Genomic DNA, 27,837 nt, shown 5'->3' on the forward strand with positions numbered 1-27,837 from the left:
ATTTATAAACGATAATGGAATACTTTTTTTACCAGAAATAATACGTAACTTTGAAATCTATTTTTACAATTTCCATATATCGTGTCATCAAATTTTTAACTATTAAAAATAATCGACGAGAATAGACTCGCGATAAATCTATCTACTAACGTCCGTCCAAACAATATTTAAACATTAAACATCTAATAATCTTCATTCACGATACAGTTAATACACGAACGAGTATTGTCAAGATACGCACTCGAGTAACATCTGTCCAATTAATTCCGGCCGTTCGACATAACCGCTTAATTAATTACCCACGAACCAATTAATCCTTCGCGTCAGTTAACACGGTTGCAAAACGTCCTCGGCCATCTTAGGCCATCTTAGGCCATCAAAAAAAAAAAGCTGCGCAGTTTCGCGTCATTCGGCAAGAGAAAGAAGAGGCGTTCGAGCGATCAACTAACGACAAGCTGAGCAACAGATGACTTAAACGGATCTCCCGCGGTTTTTGCCGCACAAGGGTGACACACGAGGAGTTTTTGCTTTTTCTCGCGATCGTGCGAACGAGGAGGGTTCAACGAGCCCGTCCAGTGTTTCCACGGGTCGAAACACGAGTCATTTTTGTTTCGAGCCGGCTCTGCCCTTCGACCCTTTCGAGCCGACGAATATTCAAAAGGGAAGTCTGTCGTTTCCGGGCAATCGAAAAAACGGAGGAGGAAGATAGAAGATTGCTCAAGACTTCGGGAAAGTGACCTTTGAATTTACTTAACCTCGATGAAATATCTGGATCCGTAGGGAGTTGTGCGATACATTTGGAAATTGTGCGGTCGTAAGGTCAATTGGAATGGAAGTTGGATCGCGTTTTTATTCCGATATAATGGATTTTTAAAATATGGATCGTTAAAGAAATAAGGATCGAGAGTATTATTTAATGGTAGAATATTTAAGTACGAGGCATGTTCTTAAAATAAGATTCATTTGCAAATAAACGGATAAGATGTAAGATGTGAATGATTTTTCAATTAAAAAAATATTTATATTACTTTTTCACGTAGCCCAATGGTAAAGAAATCTGCCATTAAAGCCTTACCACTATGCGTTGATGTATATTGTTCTTTGGCTTCTTCGATTACCGAACGTGAGAAACATTGGAAAATTAAACAGATAATTCTGATATTGTGAGTCGATGATTTTTTTTTCGAATTTTCGCATTAAATCCTTTTGTTAAATCAATTGTCATTTTTAAATTGATTAGTCGTTATGAATATTTTTGCTTTTGTCGAAACAAACGACGCCGTTTCCTTACTTTTACTATCACTGATTGCCCATAAACCTCGCAAAACTGTCTATTGTTTTTTGCTAAAAATAGATATAACTGAGACGAACATCACAGTTGGCGTGATTATTTATTCTACCACTTGTTGTAAATTATTGGCATACGATAATAAATGCCACATTACGAAACAAACTTTGCTTAAGAAACATGCCTAACATATCGCGTTAAATCTCCTAATAATATAATATCTCCTATGTAATATAACGTATCCAACAACCCTTCGCCATTCCAAGAAAAAAAAAACTTCATCCTTTCAACCGATCAGAATCCAAACTTATCTCGCCCTCGTCGATCCCCTTTTCTCCTTCTTCTTATCGTTTCCTTTCGCGGAAACAAAAAAAAGAAAGAAAAGAGAAGAAAGAAAAAAAACGAAAAGAATAAAATCCCAAGAAGAAGGCCTCGAAGACTTGGCAGAAAATTCCGAGTCACGTAACACCGGCGAATAGAAATGGTGGGAGGATGACGGATCGCTTCCGCGTCGACTTTTAGAAGCGGCGTGTGCAGCGACGTGTGTCGGCCTGTGATCGGAATCCTCTTGTTTGCGCCGCGCAAATATCGCCCTGCGCCGACATGCATCGGTGCATCACCGGCCACCGCACCGCTTGGACGCCGCGGCCTACAAGGACGACGCATCGACATGCCCCGCCAACAAATAATTGCATGGATCCGTGGATTTACAAGCGTTTGACTCTGTTGACTCGCGAATGCGGAGGAACCGGTCGCTTTTCCCGCCGCCCGGCTTAAGAGGGGGCCGTCGGTTCTGGAACAGGTGTACCAATTTGGCCAGATCGAGAGAGGGATCCCGGGATAATAAGCAAATCGTTTGATCCTGATACGATCTGAACGGCGAGATGTTGAGCGTTTCGAGAAGTGTGAATGTTTAGGTGTTGGGGCGGATTATTTATACGATAAGATAAGAATTGATGCACGAAGAATTTTTCGGGGAGGAGAAAAGAGAAGAATACGATAAGTGTGGAATAATTTTTTTCTTTTGGGGGATTGTAGATTATTTGAAGAATATAAAAAGAAAGGGAAAAGTAGAAGAGAATAATACGAGGACGATTTATGGAATTGTTTCGTATTATTCGGATGATTCGAGCGATAATCAATAAATTTATTTATCCCTGAACATGGAGGATTGGAGATTATTTACGTATCGTGCTGGATAACCGAATACACGCCGCGGGTATCAAAATTCCTCGTCTGCTCAAGTGGACGAGAACGAATTTCGAAGAGACGAGAATTTAATACGACTTTGCGTCAGTCACCGAAACCGATAGGACGTTGAAAGACAAACCTCGAAGGCGAAAACTGGCTTACGCTTTCGGGTGTCATTCAAGGCATTTAACATTGTAGAGGCTTCTAAAAACAAGCATAACCGAAGTAAGCAGAGCAAGAATAAAACGAGAGAGGATGTAGAAACAAGAATGCGACGAGTTGGGTCCAGCCGGTCATTGGGCGAAAACGTGTTTTGGAATCTCGCGCGCCGATCATGGCGTCACGTTCAATTTGTTGTGCACGCGGCCTCGGCGAGAACATTGATAAAGTAGATGATCGATTCCTAACCGAGCCGTGTTGTGTCGTGTTCAAGAAGAGTTTCGTCCTTGGAGAATGTGATCGTATTAACGCTTCATTAAAAATGTCGCTCATACTCGATAATGATTGAAACTTATCAACGCGAAATCCAAGATTCTTTGTCCTAACGAACATTTTTTCGTGAAATTCGAAAAAGCGAATTCTTCCAAGATCTTGCAACGTCTTGGTGCATTCGTGGTACGAAAAGGGAGATGGATACTGTATGATTGGATCGAGAAAAGAATGGAAGAGAATTATTCGTTTAATTAACGATATTCGTCAATCGACGAGCGATGATAAACTCGTTAATTGGAAATTGATGCAAATATACTCGGGACAATTGAAACTTGCTAGAGAGTTGGCGAACAAAAATTTAGAAATGCAAACACGAGGATAGATTTTCTCGGTGATTGAGAAAGTATCAATAGGTCAAACGAGACAATTGCGATGGAATGGATCCATTTGAACTACTATTAAAGACTATCGATATCGTCCTAGATAAAGCTAAATAATAATAAAGAATCTGTTACTTTCGCGTAAAATTAGCTAGCTCGTTTCATATTTCTCTATTAATACTGTAACGAACGACGTCTCGTTCACGAGAACCGTTACCTCTATCTCGAGACGAGACGAGATAAAAATCGTATCGTAGAAATTTTTTCGTGAAAAGACTCACGTTCACTTTGGCGAGATACAACTCCAACTCCTTGTAAGGATCCATCTCCGATTTAGTTGGGATCACCATCTTCCCACTTTCATCACCACTTTCCACTATTCTCAACTGATTCACTGTTTTCGAGCTGGGTAAACCCGAAGCGACACCTCCCTTCGAGCCATCGACACGCAACCCGCCGCTGTCCTGTATGGTCTCCATGCTCTACCGTCACCTCGATCTCACGCGCATTTTCTTCTGCACCTGCAACAGAGATTAACTCATTGCGTTATTCAAACGAGTCGTAACGTATAAGAGAAGTTCGCGACACATCGGTACGACCTTCAATTTGCGGGTCACCGTGGGTTATTTGGGAAACTGGATATCGTGGCGCCAACAACAATGTAATAACGTTGTTATCATAATTACGTCGATGTCTGTCCTATATCTTCGCCACAGGCGACTTATTCTCTACTAACTTTTGCGACGAATGTTATCGAGTATCCATAACGTCGAGGTGTGAATCTTCGCGAAACAAAATCGTCGAGTGATTTATAAGCCTTTCTTCGATAGATACCCTCCCCCCTCCCTTTTGATTCGTATTTGCTCTTCGAAATGGGCCGTGATTAATATCACAATATCGCCGAGGGTACGAATCAACGCTCGAAACGATGAGAGAGGAGAAGAAAAGGGGAGAAAGCCGGTGGTGGTGGTTACCTAGAGGCAAAAGGATTATAATTAGCCCTAGTAGTGTGACTCACGGACTAGCCACGGGGCTCGTGTAGCGGCTCGTATAATCCCGGCTTGTCAAACACTTGAAAAGGGTAAAATGGCCACCTGCGCTGTTATGATTGCATTTGGATAAATTTAGCAGAACCGTTCGCCGTTAGTCACCGGGGCTAATTATATTTTCGCAGATTAGCCTGCCCGCCGAAACGCGAGAAGGCTAATCTGAAATTACCTCCGCGGTTTCCACCCCTTTACACTCTCCCCCTTCTCGTTCCACTCCGCTTTACTATTTAGACTGACCATTAACGCAACCATTTCACCGCTCCTCCGCTTGCTCGACAATCGAGTTTCGTAACACGAGTTTCGATCCACGAAGAAACTACGGTACAGCGTTGTTGTTGGTACACGCGTGGATTTCATAATTATTTTGAAACCGTTTCACTCGTGTCAAGTCACGTTGGTTCTTTTCTTTCTTTTTTTTGGTTGGTTCTCCTCGTGTTCACATAAATGGTTCGGAACAGTTGTTACTTTGTCGATCGTCGATGAATACGTATTATCAGAATTTATATATTTTATGTTTACAAGAAACTCGACTCTCAACGAACGAACTTAGAAATAGGTAGGCAGATACGCGGCACGCACATCGAGAATTTGTTAGCGGATAGACACAACAATGTCCGATTTCATTCGATCGTGTTACGAATTTAATGCATAAGCGGATCGCTTTTGATATTCCATATCCATATCCATATCGAATCGAAGATAGTAAAATGTCGTATTTTTATGCGTAAAAAACGATCCAGATTGCTGGAAAAGAGGTTAAAATTTAATTATAAATCGTGACGGATAAAGTAGAAAATGCAACCGCGGTCGCGGCAACTATCGTCTCAAACTGGACAATTTGGAATATTAGGCAGATGGATCGACGGATAATTATCAGGGTTGAGCGTTCGTTTTGCAAAGTTCAACGGATCTCTATCATTCGATGGCCTGAATCACGATCGAATCACGATCTATCGGTGAGATCGTGTGTGTCGATTGTGCCGAGTCAAATGGGATATACTTATAGGACATGATATGACTGCCGTTTCATTGAGCGAGGCCAGTCCAACAATAAAGTCATGCATGAGAACACGAGTCGGTCCGCGAGGCGCAGACGTAATATTAGAAAATCGCCGGATGTCTGGATCGCAACAACCTGTCGGCACCCAATATGTCAGGTGATTTCACAGGTGAATGATGATGCTCGCGCAACGTCACACCGATTTCACGAGAAACTCGGCGGTAATCTGGTCCAACGCGTAACAAAATCTGCTTTCAACCGAGATGAAAAGAAATAATATGAATAAATATGAAAGTTACGATACGTTTATATACGTATTAGGTAATTCGAGATTTATAAGTAAGCGTGTTATTGACACGAGGCGGGTAATTTTATGTATGCGCTTTGAATTTTTCACCGAGATGAAATTAATTAGTTTGATTTCTAAACTAGTTGATTTTGTATATATAAAAGAAGAAACAGGAGGTCGCTTAGTTCGAACAGTAAATTGCGAAATCAATTATTAATGATTTATTAATAATTATCAGTTATTAATAATTTTGTTTTACGTAATGTATTACACAAGTATGTAGATTATAACGGATTGTATATACATATATGGATCATCGTTTTGAGGGGGAAAAATGGTACTAAAATAATAATATGATTCATACGCTCTATTTTCACGCAATTTTTCAAAGTAGATGAACTTTTTTCTAAGAAAGCGAGATACAAAGATTTTTGCGATCGACTGTACACTCCGTGTGCGCGAAGATTAATCGATTAAAATCGTTTCGTTTATTCAGAGAATTTTCTTCCCCTTCTAATACAATATTCGCGATAATTATCGAGCATGACTTGGCGAAAATCTTTAGCAACGATAAAGATGTTAACAACACCTATAAAAACATCTATTTACCTTTGCCAATGAATGTGAATGGCACGAAATCGATTTATTATTATAAAAATCCGCGTAAAATTGAGACGCGCGGATAAAGAATCGAATTACATACACAAATTACATTTTCCACCAGATAATTCGCACTGCTGTGACAAAAAAAAAGTAGCATCTCGTTTACTCTACTCCGTAGTAAAATTTAATCGATTCAACGTTTGATCAAGGATCGCTCGGCAGCGATCAAAGATAGCGGTAATAATATATCCTAGAAAGTGGTGGTAAGTGAAACAGAGAGAAAATAATTCTGCGATGCCGCGTACATTATAAACGTGAAAACTTCGTCGTATCGTCATTCCATCCGCGTAAAATTGAGACATTGAATCATGGCTAATTAAAAATACGTGTAGATAATTAAACGAGCCGACACAACGTGACTGCGTACACGTTTCTAGTAGTATCTACGCATCGTTGAGAGGCAGACCACGTTCGAGTCGATTCCGCAAAACAGCGATTAGCCATGCATTCGCCTTTGTATATGTGTCTGTCGGGTCCTGTGACGCCCTGTTAACTACATGTGACGCCGGTAACACAACATATTTAATTAATTTTTATGCAACGATCTAAACACACGTTGAAATGCCAAGTCCGCCTGCTTTCTTAGATCTTGTTTCTCGATCGACGTTGATTTATTAGGGGGAATACGATTAGTGTCGCTCCTAATATATATATATACACACATTCGTATTTTTCTCCTTCAGGGAAGATAAAAAGAGGAACAGAGAAGGGGATATAAAAATAAGATAAATAAATAAATAAATAAAAAGAATTGAAAGCTTGAAATCTTTGTCTCTCCCCCGGTTTCGGGCGCCACTTTAGCGCTGTTTCTCCCAGACATTTGCCACTAACCAACACAAGCGTTCCTTGTGACGATGTTGGCCATCCAGGTGTGAAGTCTCGCGGGATCCATGCAAATTATCCAGCAGTAATTTCTAACCGACACGGGGGACACGCGTCTCGAGGCCGTTTTAATCGAGTCTGATCAACCGGCCGTGGTCGAGAATGGCATTCGATCGGGGTGAGGTATCGATGCATCGGTATCGAAACTATTTGCCAAGCATTCGGACGCCCCTCGCCTCTCTGTCGCGAGCCACGAATTCCCACGTCCCACGCCGTCTCGGTGACAGGCGGTTTGTCGAATGGAATTTCACTTGTCGACCGCGTTCTCTCGCGGGACGAGAGAAGGAGAGAGAGAGAAAGAGAGTTGATTGGAAGGAATTAAGAGGAATCGTTGGATAACGATTAAGATGATTAATGATCTTCGTTCCGATCTAATTTTCTTGTACAGTTTTGATCATTTTCAACATTTTTCCATGTTTTTCCAATCGAATTTAAAGAACGGAATTCAATTGCAAATTTTATCAATTTTATACAATGCGATATAAGTAACGGTTTATTATTTTTTATTATGCTTCCGTGGCCAGCCAATTCTCTCGATATGAATATCTAATTGAGAACGTTTGAAGTTGGTACAAATCATCAATACATTGACATACATCGACGCAGTACATTGTCCCAATAACCATTTGATCCAATTTCCTTTTGGTTAAACTACTTCGAAAGAAGTTGTATGAATTTCATGCATCGTACGTTCCTCTTTGACGACGAAATTTTCTAAAATTGAGTGTACTCTTTAAGTAAGACGAGAAAAAGTCCAAATTTTAAGTAAGAATTATTTTTCAATGATTGATGACTACTACGAAGTTTCATTTTTCTTTTATTAATACAATAATTGACTCCTAATCTTGACGCGACAAATTGAAGTAATCGATAAGAAATATTATTCCATTTTTATTCGTTCTTAATTATCGCGAAATACACTAATTACCGGAATGGAAACACGTCTGATCGCAGATGTTGTCACATTTTGAACAGAATGAACGAGTTTGTGGTCACCTGGGTTTGCACACCTGTACACAAGCTTACATTCCTAACGAAGGAGTACCGCGAAAGATCGAGTGCAGATCACTCGATCGATTTTATTTCTAGACGCAGAAAAAAATTCGCGAAGAGGAGAAAAGAGTGTCACATTTGAAGAATAAAGATACGATTCATTATGGTAATTGCCATAAAACTTGCTAAGCGCTCTTTTAACGACACCATTCGAAATTTTCCCGCTGTAAATTTTAATTATACTTTCGTTTCACTTTACGATCACCTGTTACCACGAAGAAATTCTCTCAACTTATCATCTACAATTTTTTCCCCCCGTTCCTCGAACGTACAATGTACAAATTTATATATTTAAATAAACGAGAAGGAAGAGAAAGGAGAAATTGTTGCGATTTATTTATCCGCACAATTTCCACAACGTAGAACGCGAATTCAGAATTAGAATTCCATTCCAAGAAGAATACTTGTATAAAGAGTTATACAAAAGCGTACCCAATAAACGGGAAAATTTTTTCTACATCGGTTAGCAGAAAAATCCACGACAAAATACTTCCTCCCCGAGTTTGAATGCGAAATATTACTTGCTCGCCGTAATTCCATTCGCGATACCTCTATCAAAGCTATTTAAATAGGCGTTCATTGCTGACCTATCGCCGGCCACAAATTCCCACGTCCTACGCCGACATTGTCAAGCGGACACCGGCGGTAATTTCGCCGGCAATTCCTCCGGACCGTGCAGGTAATGCGGAACAACGATCTCTCTCTCTTTGCCTCGACAAAGGATCTCGCGGATCGCGGTTCGTTAACGGCCGACAGACACGGATCGTTTGTGTCGCCAGGCAAGAATCTTTGTAAACGGGTTTAAAAACTCGAGCATTCCAAGCGCATTAATAAACGGTTTACACGTGTCTCTGCCGAATAAACTTTAAATATCGCTCATTTTACCGAAGTGCTCGAATATTTATCTCGTTTCCTCGATTTTCTGATACAAAAATTTTTCCACCTATATAACTAAAATTGAATTCATTCGTGTAGATGCATTTGGAGCATCCACTTTGCTCCATCTAATTCTTTACTTATTCGTTTCCGTTCATTATTCAACGCGTGAATCAATCATCTGGAAAATCAATTGTACGGGACGCGCTCCGTTATTTATTCAAAATCCTCCTCGACGATGCCTCGTTTACGACACATCGAAGTATATTAACCGTCGAACTTTAAGAGTCGGATAAACACGATCGCGTACCACGGTGTATATCCTTTTTCCTTCTCGGCAAAGCTCGACGCGCGGCTCGTAACGCTTTGGAAACGTGCCATTACATTAAGGACAGTTCCCTCTGTAACGGAATCGATAATAATATCCGTACAGGACAGACGCGTGGATACGTGCTCTCTATTATTAGCAACGCGACACCGCATATTATCCAGCGTTCTTTCGGTCCAAAGATACCATGGGCGCCGTGAGCTTTTTTTCGTTTGTGCAAATAGTTTCGGCGCGGCGCATAAATCGGCCAAAACGCATTCCTCTTCTTTTTTTCTCCCGTCAATTACTTTAGTTGCAAGAGTTTTTCCGACATCTGCCCCGCGTTTGATCTCAACGCCCGAAATAGTTTGCTTCCTCTTCGGGATCGACGAGCACACGTTCGGCCTCTCGAGTTTCGTTACTGATCGACAACGATGGAATTTCGAGAAGAATGATCGAAATGAGATATATTATAAACGAGACGTTTCGTCTTATCGATAAAGAGAGACAATGAAGAGATCTTGAGAGACGTCTCGAAATATCAAATTTATATGTCAATAAGTTTCATTTTTTCATTGGATTTATGGTCAGATAAAATTCCAAGCACTGAACGATCTCGATAAATAAATATTAACATTCGATTCCAACTAACATCAACTCGAGCGCAAAAATCAATGTCACGAGCTGGAAAAATTACATTTCTAATCAAGACAAATTCCAACAACTACTTAATTGATAAATAAAATTCCACTTTTATCTAATTTCCATTAGCACTCGACTCAAATCTTACCCAACCAGCGCCAATTTTTAATCACCTTTGCAATCAACTAATAAATAACATTCCATCGCGTTTAATCCCCATTAGCATGGTCCAATTTCAAATCTGAAACCAAACCAATATAGAAGTTTAAAAAATCAATGTCACGAAAAATCGGGAAAAACTTTCGCGTTCCATCCGAGATCGAATCATGGACACGATCCGTAAACATTAAGGAAAATATCGAAACGACGAGGCAAGAGGCGCGCTAATGACAGCGCAAGGGGGAAAAATGTAGGGCCACCGCGTGGAAACCGGATCATAATAATGGAGCGCCGTAGACCAGGCATAGAGAAGAATAACTCTCTCCCTCCTCGAGGGGAGCTTCGTTCCACGCGACGAAATACGTGGAGCTTGTAAGCCGCGGAACCGCCGAAGCTGCTCTTATCGGTCGGATTTACGATTTCGATTAGCATGTGGCCAGCGTGGCCGCCTTCCTGGTGGCGTGGAGGCACTAAAAACAATTATCGCCCGATATATTCGCCGGCGAGGAAGACTTGGCGAGTAACGTCTCGTTTCAGTCCGGTTTCGAGAGAGGCGTTCCAAGCTCCCAAGGGACCCAGCCTTCCGTGCCACGCATTGTGTGCAGTTTATCTTTGCGGCCGGTGAGGCCACCAGGAAAGCCTCGACAAGTTACGTAAGGTTAATTGCGGTCGTTCGGCTCCACCATCCTGCTCCGCGCCTCTCGCCAACCTGCGCGCGATGCGTGTCTCGCGTGCGTGCATCGATGCCGATCGTTATCACCAGGGACCTTGCTCGCGAGGACATTGATATTTTACGCAATCGAATCGCGTGAAAATACGGGATTGTTCTTTCTTTTTTTTTCTCTCGAATTTTTTTGCGATTACTTTTAACATCTCTCCATTTTTTGAAGCTTGATTAGGAATGTGAACGTTTAATCTAGCGATTGGTTCGATATAATTTTATAATAAGAATTGGTTGTTCTTTATTTTTATGCTTATTTGTAAATTGATCGCGATTCTAAATTGACAATGTCGTTTGGAAGGATTGCGTGTTTCATGGATAGTAATATTGATCCAAGTATTTTAGTAATTCGTTTGATATTTGATATTTGGAGGAATTATTTCGTAAAATGGGAATGTTTCGCAGGCGATGATTCGGATATCGATCGTTTTCTAATTTACGGTTCCTCGATTTTTCCCGAGTATTTATAATTGGTCGATCCAATCGCTCTTAAGATTTCTCGAAGTTATTTCATCGAATAGCGAATGTTCAAAGCAAATAGGATACTGTAAAACTAACAGTCAATTGTAATCTTTCTTTCACGAGCAAAGAAATCCTTCGTTACACGGGGTTAAAAGAACAATATCGTGTTATTTTTCCCTCTGCGTGGCACGATTGTATCTCTTGTATGCGTATATAAATATGGAAAAGACGTTTTGTACACTCCTTCAGCCTCGCCAGACTATCCTTCCAATAATTTGTTTTGCAAACGAGCCTTAAGGTGTGCGATAAGCATGACTGGTCGATGAAGCTTGTCACGCGGATTCTCGTCCCCTGTGTATCTCGCTTTCCTTGCTCCCTCCTGCGTCTCTCTCTCTCTCTCTCACTTCCGTTTTCTGGCACGCCTTATGTGTACCAACCTGTCGAATCGGTTGCAACTCGACTTGTCCCTTCAGACGGAAGAAACGACCAGGACGGTCACCTCCCTCCCTGGCCGCAACAGATACCCATCCAACTTTTTTCTCTTTTTTTCTCTTTTCTTTCGCGTGGGTGATTGATCGAGGACCCATACCCGCGCTTTTGCTTGCTTCTTTCCGTGGCTTATTGTTCGATCGCTTTCGTGTAGACAGACTCGCGTAAAAGACGCACGAGTTTGACGATAAGGTTATGCTTGCACTTCTTGTTCGACATCATTGTTCACGATAATTTAAAGCCTGTTCTCTGAGAGAGAGAGAGAGAGAGAGAGAGAGAGAGAGAGAGAGAGAGAGAGAGAGAGAGAGAGAGAGAGAGAGAGAGAGAGAATCGCATACACGGTGAAGATTAAGAGATATGCTCTCATCGTGTGCCTTACGATACAATAGCTCTCTAATTCTCGAAAGATCGAGTCTGATAGAAATAGAAGGAGGTATATAAAAAAGTGGTATAAAAAAAAGTAAATTCATTCCTCGAATTCATCGACTCTAAATAGAATGGAGTCATCATCATGATCTACGTACTAGCGTATCGTCGCGTTTTATCGTTTCCTTTTTTTTCCTGTCACGCTTCCTGGATGTGGGGAGTTCGAATGAATTTCCAGATCACACCACTGATATTACGCGTAAAAGTCAACACGGTCGGTTCACATTCTAATCGTGGAAAAGGGTGGGGGTATCTGTATCAAAGGACACGTCGTTCCAAGCGTGTTGCGTAACGCATTCGTCTCCGAGCAGCGAGAGGGTTAAATAACAACGTCGTGGAATGTCAAAGTCATTTTCGACCGTTTCCATGCGTATTATTGTCACGAATAGCCATTTGCCAGCCAGTGAAACTATCATCATGCAAAGCGTGACACGGCAACGGAGTATGACATGCGAGTCATCCTGCGGATGATAAAATTCGATTGCGCGTCAGGTCTGCATGGTTTTTTTCATTCGAAAGATTAAAAAATTCCACGCGTCGTATCGTTCATCCTGTTTGCTTCGAATCTCAAAACGTACGAGGAAACCCTTCCTCGAACGAGTGTGATTTTTCTCGAATGAAAAGAAACGAAATCGATCTCGTTTCGCGACTGGACGCCCGCCAAGGTACCCCACTTTGAGAGAATAACGGAATATCTCGGCTCGAAGAAGCGGAGGCGTCGAGCTCATAATGTCAGCAACACCTTTATGAGTTTAACACTCGTTAAACGTTTGTGTACATTTAGTTGAGTAATGAAAGGTACAACGAGACAGGTAGACAGGCTGCTTCCATCGGGACGGCCGAGCGTTTGTGTGTCTCCTGCTTCGTGTAGACGATCACGCGAATCACTTTAAACCTCAAACAAAAGTATAATGCCGTGGCTCGAAACAGACATCGACTCGAGCCACAAGTTCACAATATTACTAAATAATAATTACACGACCTGTTCTAAACGGTTCTCGTATCAAAGCACCGGCAACGATGTAATTGATGAAGAGCGCGGAAGCGGTTGATCATACACCCAGCTGGATTCTTTTCTATTCGGATCGCTTCTATCTCCATCTCGGCCATAAATTATTCAAATTACGAAACAACCGATAACCGCGACAGCGCAACCGCGTGGTGGGAAAAGATAGGTGGCGGCGAAGGATCGAAAAAGGAAAATTGGAGGGAGAGGAGGGAATTGGAAATAGAGAGGGAAGAGGAATAATCGCTGTATCTCTCACGTGCGAAGGATAATCTCGAGGAGAGAATAAGAGGCAATAGTTTCCTCTCCTCATCGAGCGGATCCTCGATGGCGGGGCCTCGAAACTGGTTTCGGATCGCGGCGACTAATTGGAATTAAATGCACTGCTTCCCTCTAGCCGCCCTTGCTGACGCTCGAATGATAAATGCCGTGATAGCGACAATAATTAGAGGTACACGATATATCCATTCCTAAGCGAAGCTGCGCGTTCAGAGACATCTCGCCGTCACAATCGTACTTCCCAATGCCTAGTTAATCATGCGGTTTCTACGATTCCGACCGGTGTACCTTCCTCGGCTCGCGTTAAGATAAACTTCGTTATTACATATGCCGCTTATGCGCGAGTATTGGGCATTCTTCGATGCCGTTACGCCGTCCTCCAACAAGGGAGATCTTTCATCTGACCGTGATCACGCGATGGGGGACGAACTCTGAATCGGAGAGAAGTTTTTCGAGTCGATTCTTTCGAGTTTCCATTTCTTCGCCGGGATGTCGTTTCGGAAGAGTCGTGTGGACGATATGGACGAAAAAAGAGATTTGAATCGAGAGATTCCTTATCGTTTTGATGGGTATATATGAGGACGTGGATGAGGAAATATCGAGGCACGTCATCTCATTTTGTGGGATCAGAATCCGATATAAGAATGGTTACGACACGAGATGTCAAACGATTTACAAAGATCTTCCTCCCTCAACCGTGGCGAAAGTTTTTAAACGAATTTAATAGATATCAGTGACTTTTCACGTAAAAAGTTGAAGAAGTTACCAACAAATTTTTAATCTGGAATAACCTACGAAGAGAGGAATACTCTCTTGAACTTCAATCCTATTAATCCCCATATAATATCAATGAGTTGGAATCTAAACGTGTCTGTAAACGGAATCAACCTGTCCAAATTTACCTTGTTAATAAATTAGAAACAGTGGCAGATTAGAGGGGAACCACTCAACCGAACCAGACAGAACAAAAACACAGGGATCGTGCGAGAAAAAGAACTCGAGAGTTGGACAGTTGCCAGATAAAATTCAATCTCGGCCGTGATAACTTTGCACAGAGGACAGAGAGGGGCGTTAATCGGTGCACTACCTGATCGCAGCTCCCTCGCTGCGGGCTGTTCACGGACCGTGGCCAAGCATACGCGATTTATTTCCGCCGGTGCACCGTAATCATCGCGTCAACTCGAGTAGCACGATCCATAATGCCCACCGGTAATTACCAAGTGTGTTACGAATTGCGACACAACCGTTCCCTCCTCGCGCATTAAAGTGTCGAGGAGTAGCCGACCTGACCGCGCTTCCACCGACTGAGTCCTTGCGGCGCGTCTAAAGTAGAAGGTGTAGATTAAGAAAGGTCAAGATCAACTTACACGTTACGCGTAATTCTTCCCATGGATGGCTGGTTTTCAGAAGCGATTCTTTTCGCGAATATTCCTGGGGAGAAGGGTTAAACGAGTTGGCCAAGAGTAGTAGCCTGGTCGAAGCATATACGATTCTTAACGTCGAGTGATTGCCTAGCATCACCGACCTCTCAATAGTCGGACAACTCTTTTCCCAGTTTTCTCATTTTGGTAGATATTCTTGGCACCGAAGAGCTACTCGACGACGATAACTGGTTTCCTGATTTCCTCGACATCGACAGCCGGACGAATTGTTTTCCTCCTCGTATTTCTCCTTTTGGCACGCGCTCTTGGCAAAATATCGAAGGACAACGGAGAGGGATCGAGAATAACCCGGACGAGTTTATAAGTTTTCTCGGTGTTTGAGAACGGCCCGTTTCCTAGCTTTTCAACATTGTAAGCTTCCTTTTTCTTCTTCTTTTTTCCACTTTGCCGGGAACAGGATGTAAAAACGGGGAACGCAGCTCGGTGCTACCTTTTTGCCGCGCGTTCAACGGAATCTCTAATAAAGTCTGAGTCACGTTTGTTGGCTACCGCAACAAGAACTTGGTAAAGCACAAAGAGACTATATACACCGGCGGATGGAACATCTGATCGATCGGTAAAGCGTGACGAGGAATGCTTGAAGGAGAGGATTGTTAATGATCCTGACTCCCCGCTCTTACCTACCCTCCCCTCCCGTATTCACCGACTGAGCAATGTCTCGAAGTCATCCGTCTCGGTTCGTAAATATGAGTCAGCCGCTGCCAAGTGGAAAACGGAAATTCGTAACGTGTTGGCCGAGATCGCGATTATAGAAGCGAGAATAAACATACGAGTGGTAACGACGATGACGTCTCGCCTTGATTGTCGACCGACCAATCGTCGGAATCGTGATCGGTGAATTCGGTGAAACTCGTGGGATTGGCAAAGGTCGAAACGAGCGGAACGGCCGTATCCAAGTAGGTACTTCTCGGATCCACGCCTCGCCAATGCGGCGAGAAAGAGAAAGGAGAGAAGAAGAAGAAGAAGAAGAAGACTGGAACTGCCCATTTCATGAGAGCTGTTTAGAGCCATTTAACGGCCGCTAAATACCGCGAGCATCCATACGTCCTGGGCAGCCAGGCTCTTTCCAGTTCTCGTCTCCTTCCATTGAATGTCTCGTAGCGGGTTCCTTGCTGGGAGAGAGAGGTTGCGAGGAGGCCTTGCAAGGTTACCTATCTCTTAGCGAGGTCTATGAACCGCCTTCGAGTAGACGGGCCCAACTATTACAGCTATTTCTATTATCCGATGGCGGCAATTTTTTTCCACGTTTTGGAAAATATTTCCTATCGATGATATATTTGGACATTGGTTGTTTTCGTAATTATAGCTTCTACACAGTGCATACGACGAAAATTATAATAATTACGGATTGAAAGATAGTAGATATTTGATCGTGTTTAAAATTAATGATAGCTAATATTATGATAAAAGACGCGAGCTACTTAGGGCATCGTTAAGTTAACTCCCTTAGTTGCAATGTTGACACGTTGTGTTACTTATTACATCTTCATCGTTAATTGAATGTTATTACGGTGTACAACGTGTAATTATCCCGACGCGCAATTTAGAGGAATTCAGAGTATATTGAAAATACGACGTGATCGAGATGATTACATGACGAAGGTTATTACGGAGGCATGACTTACAGTTTAACTTCGTCTAAATTTACCCTTTCGAGAAGTTAATGAGAGATTTTAGGGAAGATGCGACTAGAAAACAGCATTTTCACGAATGATGAATACGTTATCGATGTCGATTAATTTTTTAAACGTTTCGAATCACGTTTCTGGTAATTTAAAAATTTAGATTTCTTGTCGAACAATTTTGAATCGTTGAATCGAATTGCAATCCGACTTTGACGAAAGATAAAATTTAAAAAACTAAAAAAAAAAGTTTATAAGTTTAATAATATCGATAAAAATGATTGTCTATTTAAAATAAATATTTACGAAAAGATATCAACTTTCGATTTCGATGAATTTTTAATATGTTGTCAAGATCGAATAGTATCATTATGTTAACTTGTTCTTTAAAAAGTTATTAATTATTAATTTAACCTAACATAAAGCCAATATAAAATTCGTCAAATCGGAAATGAAAATAAATTTTTGTTCGACATCCAACAACTTATTTTTCTGTCGATTGATCCGATATTAAAATTAAATAAAAATACAATTAGCTATTGGTATAGCTTACTCGTAACAACAAACGTGATTAAAACTAAAACTTAATCTAATCTAATCTAACTGAACTTAACGACGTTACTTAAGATGATAACAACATATTAAAAAATTACTAATACCGATAAGATTTCTTTAACTAATTACCAATTATCTTTACAATTATTTGCCCAAACCTCGCATTAAATCGAATAATTTCCCAAATTTCCTAAAATAAACGATAAATATTTTTTATCTCTCGGCAAAAATAAATTCGAATAAGAGCGCTTTCAAATTCTCTCAAAACTTTCACATCTTCAACAACATCTTCCGCTTCCTTTCCGCCTTTCCAAGATGCAGAAGGGAAGGGAAGTTCACGGAAGAGAGGCTTTTCGCGTAATCCCATAACAAACGATTATCTCCGTAGTAATCCGTCTGGAAAAATAAACGCAGGTTTCTCCCATAATGCGAAATTAAAATGTTTCAACCGTAGAGCGGAGCCATTGCAGTAATTTAAATAAACGGCACGTCGCCCCGGCCGCAGGAGAATAAGGAAACGGTGGCGTGTCTCGAATCGGTTCAGACAGCGGTGTTTGTTTAAGCTTTAAGCGAGGCAAAGAGCGGGGAGAGCATCCACGCGATGCGCCAAGGATTTCGTATCGTATCTTTGTTCTCCGCGCGATTAGATTCCAGCTCGCGTCCTCCCTCTCTGTTCCACCCTTTAATTACCAAGTATCGCGTGGCGCCTCGACCGGCCAATGTTCCTTTCGATATTCTCATAACGTCGATTGACGGTCCAAGTGATAGAATTGCGTGCCCCGGATGTGGAATATGCTCGAATATGCCCCCGTTTCGAAATGTCACACGGGAGAAAAGATCGTGCTCGCTGTATCGAGAAGTTTCATGCCTCGGGAACAAGACAGATATTTTGATATTTCGAACTGGCGAAAAACGTAATATATTCATTCCGTATCCCGAACAAGCTTCGCCATGTCTCTCGCGAACTTGGAAGGACCGTACAAGATCGACAAGAATAAATAACCTAATGTTTGCATTCCTCTTTTCATTCGTTAACAGGGTGGATATTAAAGTACATTTTTCTCTCCGAAGGAAAAATAAAGATAGGTCGAGATCACCAGCGAAATATATCATCGTCAACTGTCAACGACGATTACAATTTGTCAAAATATTTTTCTCCCTCCCGCCCCGAATATCCGAGATATCTTCTCGAAGACGTCATCGCCGCGAGGTGGGCGAAATCAACATCCCCCCTCGAGTGGCAGTCATCGACTGACGTCGTCGTCACGTCCACGCTCGGATCTTCTTCGATGTAAAACAGAGTGTGACGCGAGAAAACACTTGGCAGCGACAAAGCGACGAGGCATCGTTGCAGAACTTCTTCCAAGCACTTTGGAACGCGGGGAACACGACGCTGAGGTGCCCTCCTCGCCTCGACCGTTAAGTAAAAGCGACACACGATACGCGGCTAAACGAGGAGATACCCCTGAATGGGTCGAGCTATCCGCGGCCGGCCGAGGAGTGGAGGAGAGCACGATGGATCGTGGAGGAAGGTGAGGCCGGGAAAAATACAATGAAGCGTGATCAGTGTGAACCATTTTGCTCGAGAAGCCGCGTGCATGCGAGGTATAAGGTGCTCTATCCTCTCGCGATCCACCAGAGTCGCAGAACTGGTTTTACACGCGGTCGATTTCGATGTATATAAGGACGTGAGATACGGGAAGAGGGACGGAGAGAGAGAAATATATCGAGGATCTTTACATGAACGTACGACGCTCGCGATCCTCGCGATCCATCGATCCTCTATTTGTCTAATTAGAAGCACGAGCATTTTCTCGAGACTACACGATTCGTGCTAACTTTTCTTTTATTTATCCTCCATTACTTTTTTTCTAGATAGATCCTTTCACGAGCACAAATTAATTTGATCCTTGCTCGATGGGAGTTCCGAGAGTGTTCTTTATTTGCTTTATTTTTAACAATGACAGAAACGACGATAATGCCAATTTTTAAGAAATTTCAATGGAAAGCTGATCCAGTTGATCCGTTTTCCCGTATAAAATTGTTCGAAACGATTGTTAATTAAATCATTGAACTTTATTTTTAACTTTTATCGTTAAAACCTTGTACCCAAATCCCTGGTTAGAAAACTAATAACATCGAATGATGGATTAACGGTGGGTTATTTATATTTCTCGAAGAATTCGCTCGAAGAGAAACTCTTCGACCTTTCCTACGATGGTAATTAATTTCGCTTTATCAGGTTGATTGTTGGCTTACTTTCGAGGTCAAACAATTACGGGGAAATCGAAGTTTCGTAATTACGATTGGAAAAGCGAGATGATATCACAAAATGTCAAACATCGATGGTTTATCTTGATTTCGATAAATGCATGAGTCAACATGTTTCATTGCTATTACTTGCAAGTTAGACGTTTTCTTTACGAACCCGATGCGATATGAATGTTAAATTAGATACGAGTATGCCTTCCGAGAAATCTAATTTTGCTGACGATTCTAGAAATGCAGGAAGGTCTATATCATAGTCCAAAGATTCATTTCCTATTTCACGAGAAAGATTCGAAAGACCTAAATATTACGATATCATTATTCGCTTTTTATCAAAGGAAAGGCTGCCCACACTTTCCACACTTCCTGTGCTCTGAAAATCACCAAGACAACGTTTTCGCGATTATCTATACCACGTTCCAACTGCATTCGTTTTATGTCTTCCTCTTTTGTTTAATTTCATGCACGACTGCCGACAGAAAGCTTTCATTCAGACACAACGACAATGGACCCTCGCTCTTTAATTGCCCATAATTGCTTTCAATTTCCTATACTACTTCTGTGGCGAATTGCGCACAAAGATATTCGACCAACAATTGTACCATGCTTCTTCAGAGCAGTGTCTTTCAATGTGGGGCGTAATATTTGGGGAGCAATTAAAATGAGAAAACTGAAAATATTACGATTTCTTTTGGGAAAGACTGTCTGATTTTATTTCTAAGTAAAGAAGATAAAGTTTCGAATATTTTGAATCATAAGAAAAATGCTAAATAAAAGATCGCTCGACAATCGATTTTATAAAATTAGAACAAAGATTCGATGGTAAAATTAATAAATAACAAATACATTTCTTGGCCACAAAAATTTGGCAAATACTTACAAACGAATTTATTCCTTATTAAAAATTACAACTTGCTCCCAATCCTTATGAAAAAGATTTATAATAGATACATTGAGATTTTTATCAAATAAAATAGTAATGTTTTCATTTCTATTTTCATACTTTCAATTTCAAAAAGTTCCCTCCGCTATTTTTCTAACAAAAAATGCCAAGAAAAATATTTGAAACTCAGAAATAGAAATACTTGTTCAGAAGGCAAGTCGAAGTTCGTCCACCTTCCCCTTCCGGACCGATTTAAGATTTTCGCCGCTCGTGGCGAAAGCGAGATCTCGAATCCTTAACTGCCCTAAAGGGAGCGACATTTACGTATCCCGCGAATCGTTGTTTCGATTTTGCAAGAGCCACATACGCGAACGCTCCTTCGAACGGAACTCGTTCGGCTATGTAATTCCACGTGAAAGTACATAGTAGACACGTCAGGCATAATTTTAAAGCGCGTGTTAACCGCTCTCGCGCACGCGTTCCGCGAACGATGATGAAGTATCCTTCCTAAAGTCGAACGTTTCGCCATGTCGAAATCGGCGTGCGAATAAAAATCGTGGCGGGCCCGACCCGGCCTGGAAAACAAATATGATTCACGAGAAAGTACGTATCACATCGCTCGATGAAGAAAAGGTAAAAATCGGTTTCACAGTTTTACACGGTTATAATTCATCAAGCTTACATACGGGCTTAGGTTATATATATATATATTCGTTCGAAACCGTGGCGAGTGTATCGAGGCGCGCTTCTTTCCTTGAAAAAGATAAATGAGATTAATTAATAATCGTCAGGAGTAACTTTTACTTTTGTTGCAAAATTAACTCGTTTGAAACGTACGAATTTGTCGTAAATTTGTATAAAAGTATTATTCAAATTCTCAACCTTTTAAGATTACGTTCGAAATTGTAATTAGAATCTTTGAGTACAAATTTAATCCTCGAATATTCCATCGCGAGATTTTTGACATTCCTCTGATTTGTATCAATCCTCCAGATTTCCTATCGTGGGAGGAAAAAATTAAGTTTCATCTCTCGTCTCTTCTTCGAATCGAGACGATCGAAAAATTCCATGAACCCGAGTTATTATTAATTGTTAATACGAGGTACAGTATCGGTTCGACTATCGATATCCATCATCCTGTTGAAAAAAAATAAACGGAACGAGCGACAACGACAAGTCGGTTCCAAACTCTTGTTGCTCGAGCACGCTCGTTAATTTTGCATCGTTTTAGTCATTGTTTCTTGCGAGGTCCGCGAACAGCCTAGCTTCCTACATAGTACCAGACTTTATTAACAGCGAATACTTCTCAAATAATAAATTACTTGGTCGAACTGACGTGTATGTACATTCAGATGCACCGCGCGCCTTCTTCTTTGTCGATAAACCTATCAGTTGAGCGTAGAATTTACAACATATTTAAACCTCATACCGCAAGCCGCTTGTTACCAGAAAGGGAAAAAGTAAAAAGTAATGAAACTAAACGGTGCGTTGCGGAGCGTTGAGTTAACGCCTTGTGAATATATACATTAAAATATTGAAATATAAACGCGACGAAACGATAGACGAATGTTATACATATATTATACATTCAATCGATTCGAAATCATTTAAGTGCTAATTACACGTTATCCATATTTCATAAGATTGCTTGATTTATCACTCCCTCCTCCTCCTTATTTTGATGTATTTTAATACACGTCGATTTCCTCGCAGATTCCGCGCCGGATTTAAAATAAAATTTCTTTCTTAAAAATTTGTGTACAACGTCGGTTTACACTTTATTTAAAGATTCGACGTTCACAATTTTCTATACACCCTTCCTGTCTCGCGTACGTGAAATTAAATCAACTTATACAGCTCCTCCAAGAAATATTTATCCACCGAATTTCCTTCGCGTTATGAACGTTTCGTGGAATAAAAATTTCATCGCCTCGTAACCGTATCTTTCCTCTCCACCTAAATCAAGGCCCCAACGCGACCGACCTCGTATATTTTTTTATTTTTTCCTTTTCTCCCATGCTCGGCGATTAAACGCATCTGAGCCGAACGTTTAGATTTTTATCGACGGGAGAAAAAATGTTGAGCAAGCATTATTGGGCTTGTATACGAAACGTTCGATCGGATAATGTGGACGCATCGCTACCAACGGATCGCGAAAGGGGGAAGCGCATTGATGTCAAGTGAATAAAGGCCGGGTTGCGCATAAATATTTCATACATCGTACTGCTAGATATACAGATGTCTGCGGCCGTACGATAAACCATTGAAAGATAGACGGAGGAGAATGCGCTTTAACCGTTCCTCAGCGTCAGTCATCGTCAGTGTTGTTCCATAAAAATTAACGGACGTCTCATTTTTGTGAGCGCAAGGAACGCGGCACTGAATATGAAATGTCGATGCGTGATATCTCCTTTTCAGCCACAGTCGCCGCTGTAATAAATCATTTTTATGCAAAACTGAACGATAGGCGAGCCGTTGACCCCAATTTCCACTGAAATCACCGATCGCTTTCCAATGAATTTTGAAACCTTTTTATCGAACATGTATCTCTATTCCTACGTTAAAAAGTTATTTTCAACTGGTGGTGTATCGGAAACTCTGATAAAAACAACTGCACGTTCGTAGACAAAAAAAAGATCCTGGAATGATAAATCAAAATTGATAACTTAACAGGCAAAGAATGGCGTTGTAGTTGGGAAAAACATTGGAAAAAATTATTTTCCGTGGAATAATCTGCGTGAATCTATCGTGCTATCTATTCTGTCCACATCTATTTTTCACACAAACGAATAGAATATTACAGAAAAATATACCAACTGCGATTGACTTTCCTTATATCTTATTAAACAAGAAATATTTTATAGGCATGTATATAAATTTGGATTAATCTCGAAAGACACTGAAAATCAAATTCTCAAAAAGAGCAATTATACCAAAAGAGCAAATCGTGCAATTAATCTTCCTTGGCCAATCAGAACAATTTTACATACGAGATATTTCCAAAGTAAAGCAGTTTGCGAAAAAAAAAGCAATATTTTAATCGCAAGTGCCAATGTAATTTCCAGAAAAAAGAAAGAAAAACAAACTCAAACAGTAGCCGCATCCGAGTTATCCAAACAACCGAAAACCCATTCCAGAGATTACGACACAGGAAAGTTTAACCGCTATCTTTCAAAGAGATCGCTTGAAAAAAAAGGAAAAGAAATAAAATAAAATCCGGATCGCACGTAAACATTTCATATATCACTCCGGTATATAACAAAGGCAAGAGAGTGTGTGAAAGAGAAACGCGAGGGAGGAGGAGCAAACACCGGAAAGAGCGAGGAACGATCACGGAAGGAGAAGGTGCGCGCTCCTGGGACGGGGAAAACTTGCGCGAGATTTTACGTTGCCTCATAAACACGGGATGTAAATCACGAGCCGGTGATGCGGTCGATTCTGCGAGAGGCGCGTAAAGGTCCGTATAAATGACAGATAGGAGGAAGGCAAGCCTGGCTTAAGGGAGAGTAGACGACTCGTAATCGACTTTGAAAGAGCTTCCTTCGCGAGATATCGATGCTTCTGAACGGATTGACGCGCATAATTCAGGGATCGTTGGACGGCTACCGTTTCGTAAATTCTTCTTCTTCTTCTTCTTCTTCTTCTTCTTTCTCGAAAAGAGGCTTAGGGGTTTGTCAATGATTGCTCGTCAATGGAAGAAAATTGCCTTATCGCGTCTCTAGTTTATCGAAAACCCTTCATTTCCATGTTCGTTCTTCGGGGTATCGGTAAGGTATACCGAGATGTGAAAGGTTGTATAATTGAAAAGGGAGATTCCAGATTGGTAATCGGGGAGGATCGTGCTGATAATTAATACTCGCGATTGTAAATACGATACTATATAGCTTCTGTTTCTTTGCACGTTTATTTGCTTGAACAGGTTTCGTGCCTTTTTTTTTTTCCTTTTTTCAACGCGATGCATCAACCTTGCTGAAAGCGTTGAAGTTCTACGAACGTATTCAGCGTTTCCATTTAAATCGAAGAAAGTTCCATTGAAGCCGCGAACATAAATCAGCGGATAGCAAATAGCTTCTCCTCTACAATAATGCCTATTTGTGAATAGCATCGCTTGGGCTTATTCAAGAAAATGGCACCGCTGTTCTCGAGCCATTTCGAAAAAGTAATTATCGGCCGATAAACGTTTTTCCATCGAAGGGAAGCCTATTATACGCGGTGATCGCCTGACAGATATCCAACTGTTGTTTCAAACAATGTCTATCCGTAAAAGGTTTCGACATTACCAATCTGTACCACACATCACTTCCGGCGATCAGGAATAAATACTCGATTGCCATCGACACACAGAGCATACGTAATTGGTTAGGTTCGAATCGAATTTAAAGTAACTTAACGCAACACGTGGTGGTAGGCCAGCAAGCGTTGTCACGGTTATCTGGCAAATAGGCCACGTCAGAGAAATGAGCAACACCTACCATCAGATATACCTTAGGATGAAATACAAAATTTGTTACCTTTCCGTCGATTTATAGATTTTCAAGTCGAGCTCTATTATCGTTATCCCTTATTAACTTCGAATTTAGAATTTCATCATTGCAGAAAATGATCAGAAATAAACAGAGGAATAAATTGAGTTATAATTATAGGGGATGGAAAACGGAAACAGCTGATCCGAAAACGAATTCATCGGTATTCTACGATGAGGAAAAAGAAACATTTAGTGTCGTCGGACGTTAGAAGTTCTTTTCGATTATGGCCGGCGACATGAGGCTCGTATCGTGAATCACGATGTAGTTTTTCGCGGAGAGGAAGACCGCGAATGCCAACCACGTATTTCCACGGAACTATGACAAAAACGAATCTCATCATTAAAAGAGCGATCCGATCGCGAATACCGGCATACTACGGGATAGTACGAGCATTGCCTGTTATTTTCACCACTGTCACATCGGATTATTTTATACGAATTCCTAAAGAGAATGTGATTATACGTACAAGTGTTTTTGTACAGTCATAGTAGTAGATTATCTAGTAGATTATCTTTATTTTCGATGAATTATCGGTGGATGGATTCGATTCTATCAGATTTTATGAATGAAATTGTAGAGGAAAATATAGTAAGTAAGTGCATACGTGCTGTTATAATGTAACTCTGTGATATTCTTTCTCGAACCATTCGAGTTTTGTTGGTTCGAGAACTAGGTCAGCTGTGAGTTGTAAAATACGCGTATACGAAGTAGAGAAAACCAAAGGTGGGAATATGTTAAACAGCTGTGCACGAGTGTGAATAGGAAAAAAGAATGGAAAACAAAGAATCATGAAATCTTAATATTAGAATATTACACGGAGATTTTAAATCAATTCTTTCTTTACGATTATCATTATATTTTATTTTTATTAAGATGCCGCATCAAAATTAACTGAAAGCAGTTTCTTCGTTTAGAATTCGAGGTAAAATTCGAGGATTACACGACAGTGATGTAAAACGGGAATGAAACGAATGATTTTGTAAACAAAAGATGGTTGCTTCCGGTAGAATCTACAAAGACTGCAACGCGAAACCAGAACATCGAAGAGGCGTAATCTACTCCAGGAATGAACACAACACGTGTTGACCACGTGGTCTTTTGTATGCGTTTGAAAGTGCATTGCGTTCAAGCTTTATTTAACCATGAACTATTACAAAAGCGAAATAAAAGAGTAAAAATTCTCACATCTTCTATCCATCCTCTTAACTTTTCGAAATATTGTGAAACTATTGATCGTCTAATAATAACCATAAATATTTGAAAACCCTGATACGAGACACGCTAAAATATTGTGTAAACCGGAGAAAATTGAAATAATACTTTATAAAGACAAACGATACTCGAACTCGTTTGCTTTCCAATTATTTCAAATCGTCCATCGATCGATCGATGACCGTTGACACGTTTCCAAAAAGGGGAAAGAACATAGAAAAATCGAAATCACTCTCTTATCACACTCTTCAATACGACGAATATCTGTATAGACACAATGGAGTGAAAATACACGCGCATTATGTTTATTCGGAGGTGATAAACGTTCGACCGCCATTCACAACTCGGTAAGACTGTCGATCGCGCCGGAAACATCACGTAAGAGCGATTTATGGCCGGAGAAATACTTTCGTGATCCCATCCGCGGTAGCTCGCACGTGTTTCCCATAAGAATTCGATCGGTCAGGGAAACCGCTATACGAGAAAAAAAAAAAAAAAAAGAAAAAAAATCGGGATCTAAAATTTGCTTTTCGTGTAAACTTTGATGAAACGTACAAGAATAGATACCTGGTAATACTTTTCATGAATATATAGAATGCGTAGAATGTGGATATAGCGCGTCTCTGTAATTAAAAAAGAAAAAAGAATGAATTAAAATTGTTAGAAATACAAATATTATTTATTCGTTCTTCACCTCCACATACCTCACACTATTTATATTATTTTATCAGTTTGGTCGTATCTATTTTACTGCCTCGCATGACTGCCTATACAATAAAGATAAATCCTTCATCTTTGATCTTTTATTTACCGTGACTTGGCGCTAGTCTTTCGAAAGGCAGCGAGAAAATTCTTGTTAATTAAAATTTGCCTAACTTTATCAGCATTCTTTTTATCGTCACTTATAATACAGTAGCTTCCTCTAATTCTTCGTCATTCGAAAGTACAATGAAGAGCTTCTTGCTGAATGGAAATTTGCCTAAACTTATCGTCATTATCCTGCATAATTTTAATCCGAATTTAAATTTCCGAAACGAATTCTTTGCAAAGAAGCTTTCTGAAATTTGTCCAACTCGTCATTCAACTAAACCTTCCAAACCTATGCACGTACCTTCCTCTAATTTCAATTTCGGAGTCGGCCTCTTTGCATCACCATAACGGGGAACAACAATAGATCCCCCGACGAATGACGAAACACGGTCTATCGTTGATTAAAAGCAAGGCACGTTCGGAGAATTTGCGCATCGCCGCCGCGTGTGTTTCGACCCGCAGAAAATAGCTCGGTCCCCCGGATGGAATCTACAACCCATTGTCATGCCGGTGAATTTTTGTTTCGCAATCATTCGCGGTTAACATGACGGCAATTCGCTCTTAGCCACTCTTATGAGGCTACCTCCGTAGCGATAATGCGAGGAATACTATGACCGTATGTTACAATGATACCGGAACTCTTGTCGACATCGAGACCCTTTTTGTCGACCGCGTATCTGGCTCGTTCAAATGTTTGATAGATCGCGATAAATGGCGATAAATGGTGGAAAGAGAGGTCAACGGGAGCACTTCGATTTCACTCGGCGAGCTTCTATTTGACAATTGGAAACGAAGTCGAAAAACTCGGTTATTAATCATTCCCTTGGCATTGATGGACAGTTATTAAAAAAAAAAACAATCTTATCTCTGCGCTTTTTTACGTAACGATGTATTAATCCTCTCCGCCTGTATTAATTTCACAACA

The 27,837-nt window shown here is 40.8% G+C and overlaps 1 protein-coding gene across 3 annotated transcripts in view; it reads right to left on the reverse strand.

The window, feature by feature from the left end:
• The window catches only part of LOC108003471 (stAR-related lipid transfer protein 13-like), a 310,442-nt gene that overhangs the window by 275,484 nt on the left and 7,121 nt on the right, over nt 1-27,837 (reverse strand). For 2 of the 3 annotated variants that reach the window (XM_062076934.1, XM_062076944.1), the window contains exon 2: nt 3,573-3,812. In XM_062076934.1, the coding sequence (XP_061932918.1) occupies nt 3,573-3,770 (198 nt within the window). In that variant the 5' untranslated portion in view covers nt 3,771-3,812. Of the gene's footprint in view, nt 1-3,572; nt 3,813-10,225; nt 10,294-27,837 lie in introns of all 3 variants that reach the window. The other variant, XM_062076940.1, reaches the window with a different exon arrangement.

The sequence above is a fragment of the Apis cerana genome, linkage group LG1 (genome assembly GCF_029169275.1).
Source record: "Apis cerana isolate GH-2021 linkage group LG1, AcerK_1.0, whole genome shotgun sequence".
Lineage (NCBI taxonomy): Eukaryota > Metazoa > Arthropoda > Insecta > Hymenoptera > Apidae > Apis > Apis cerana.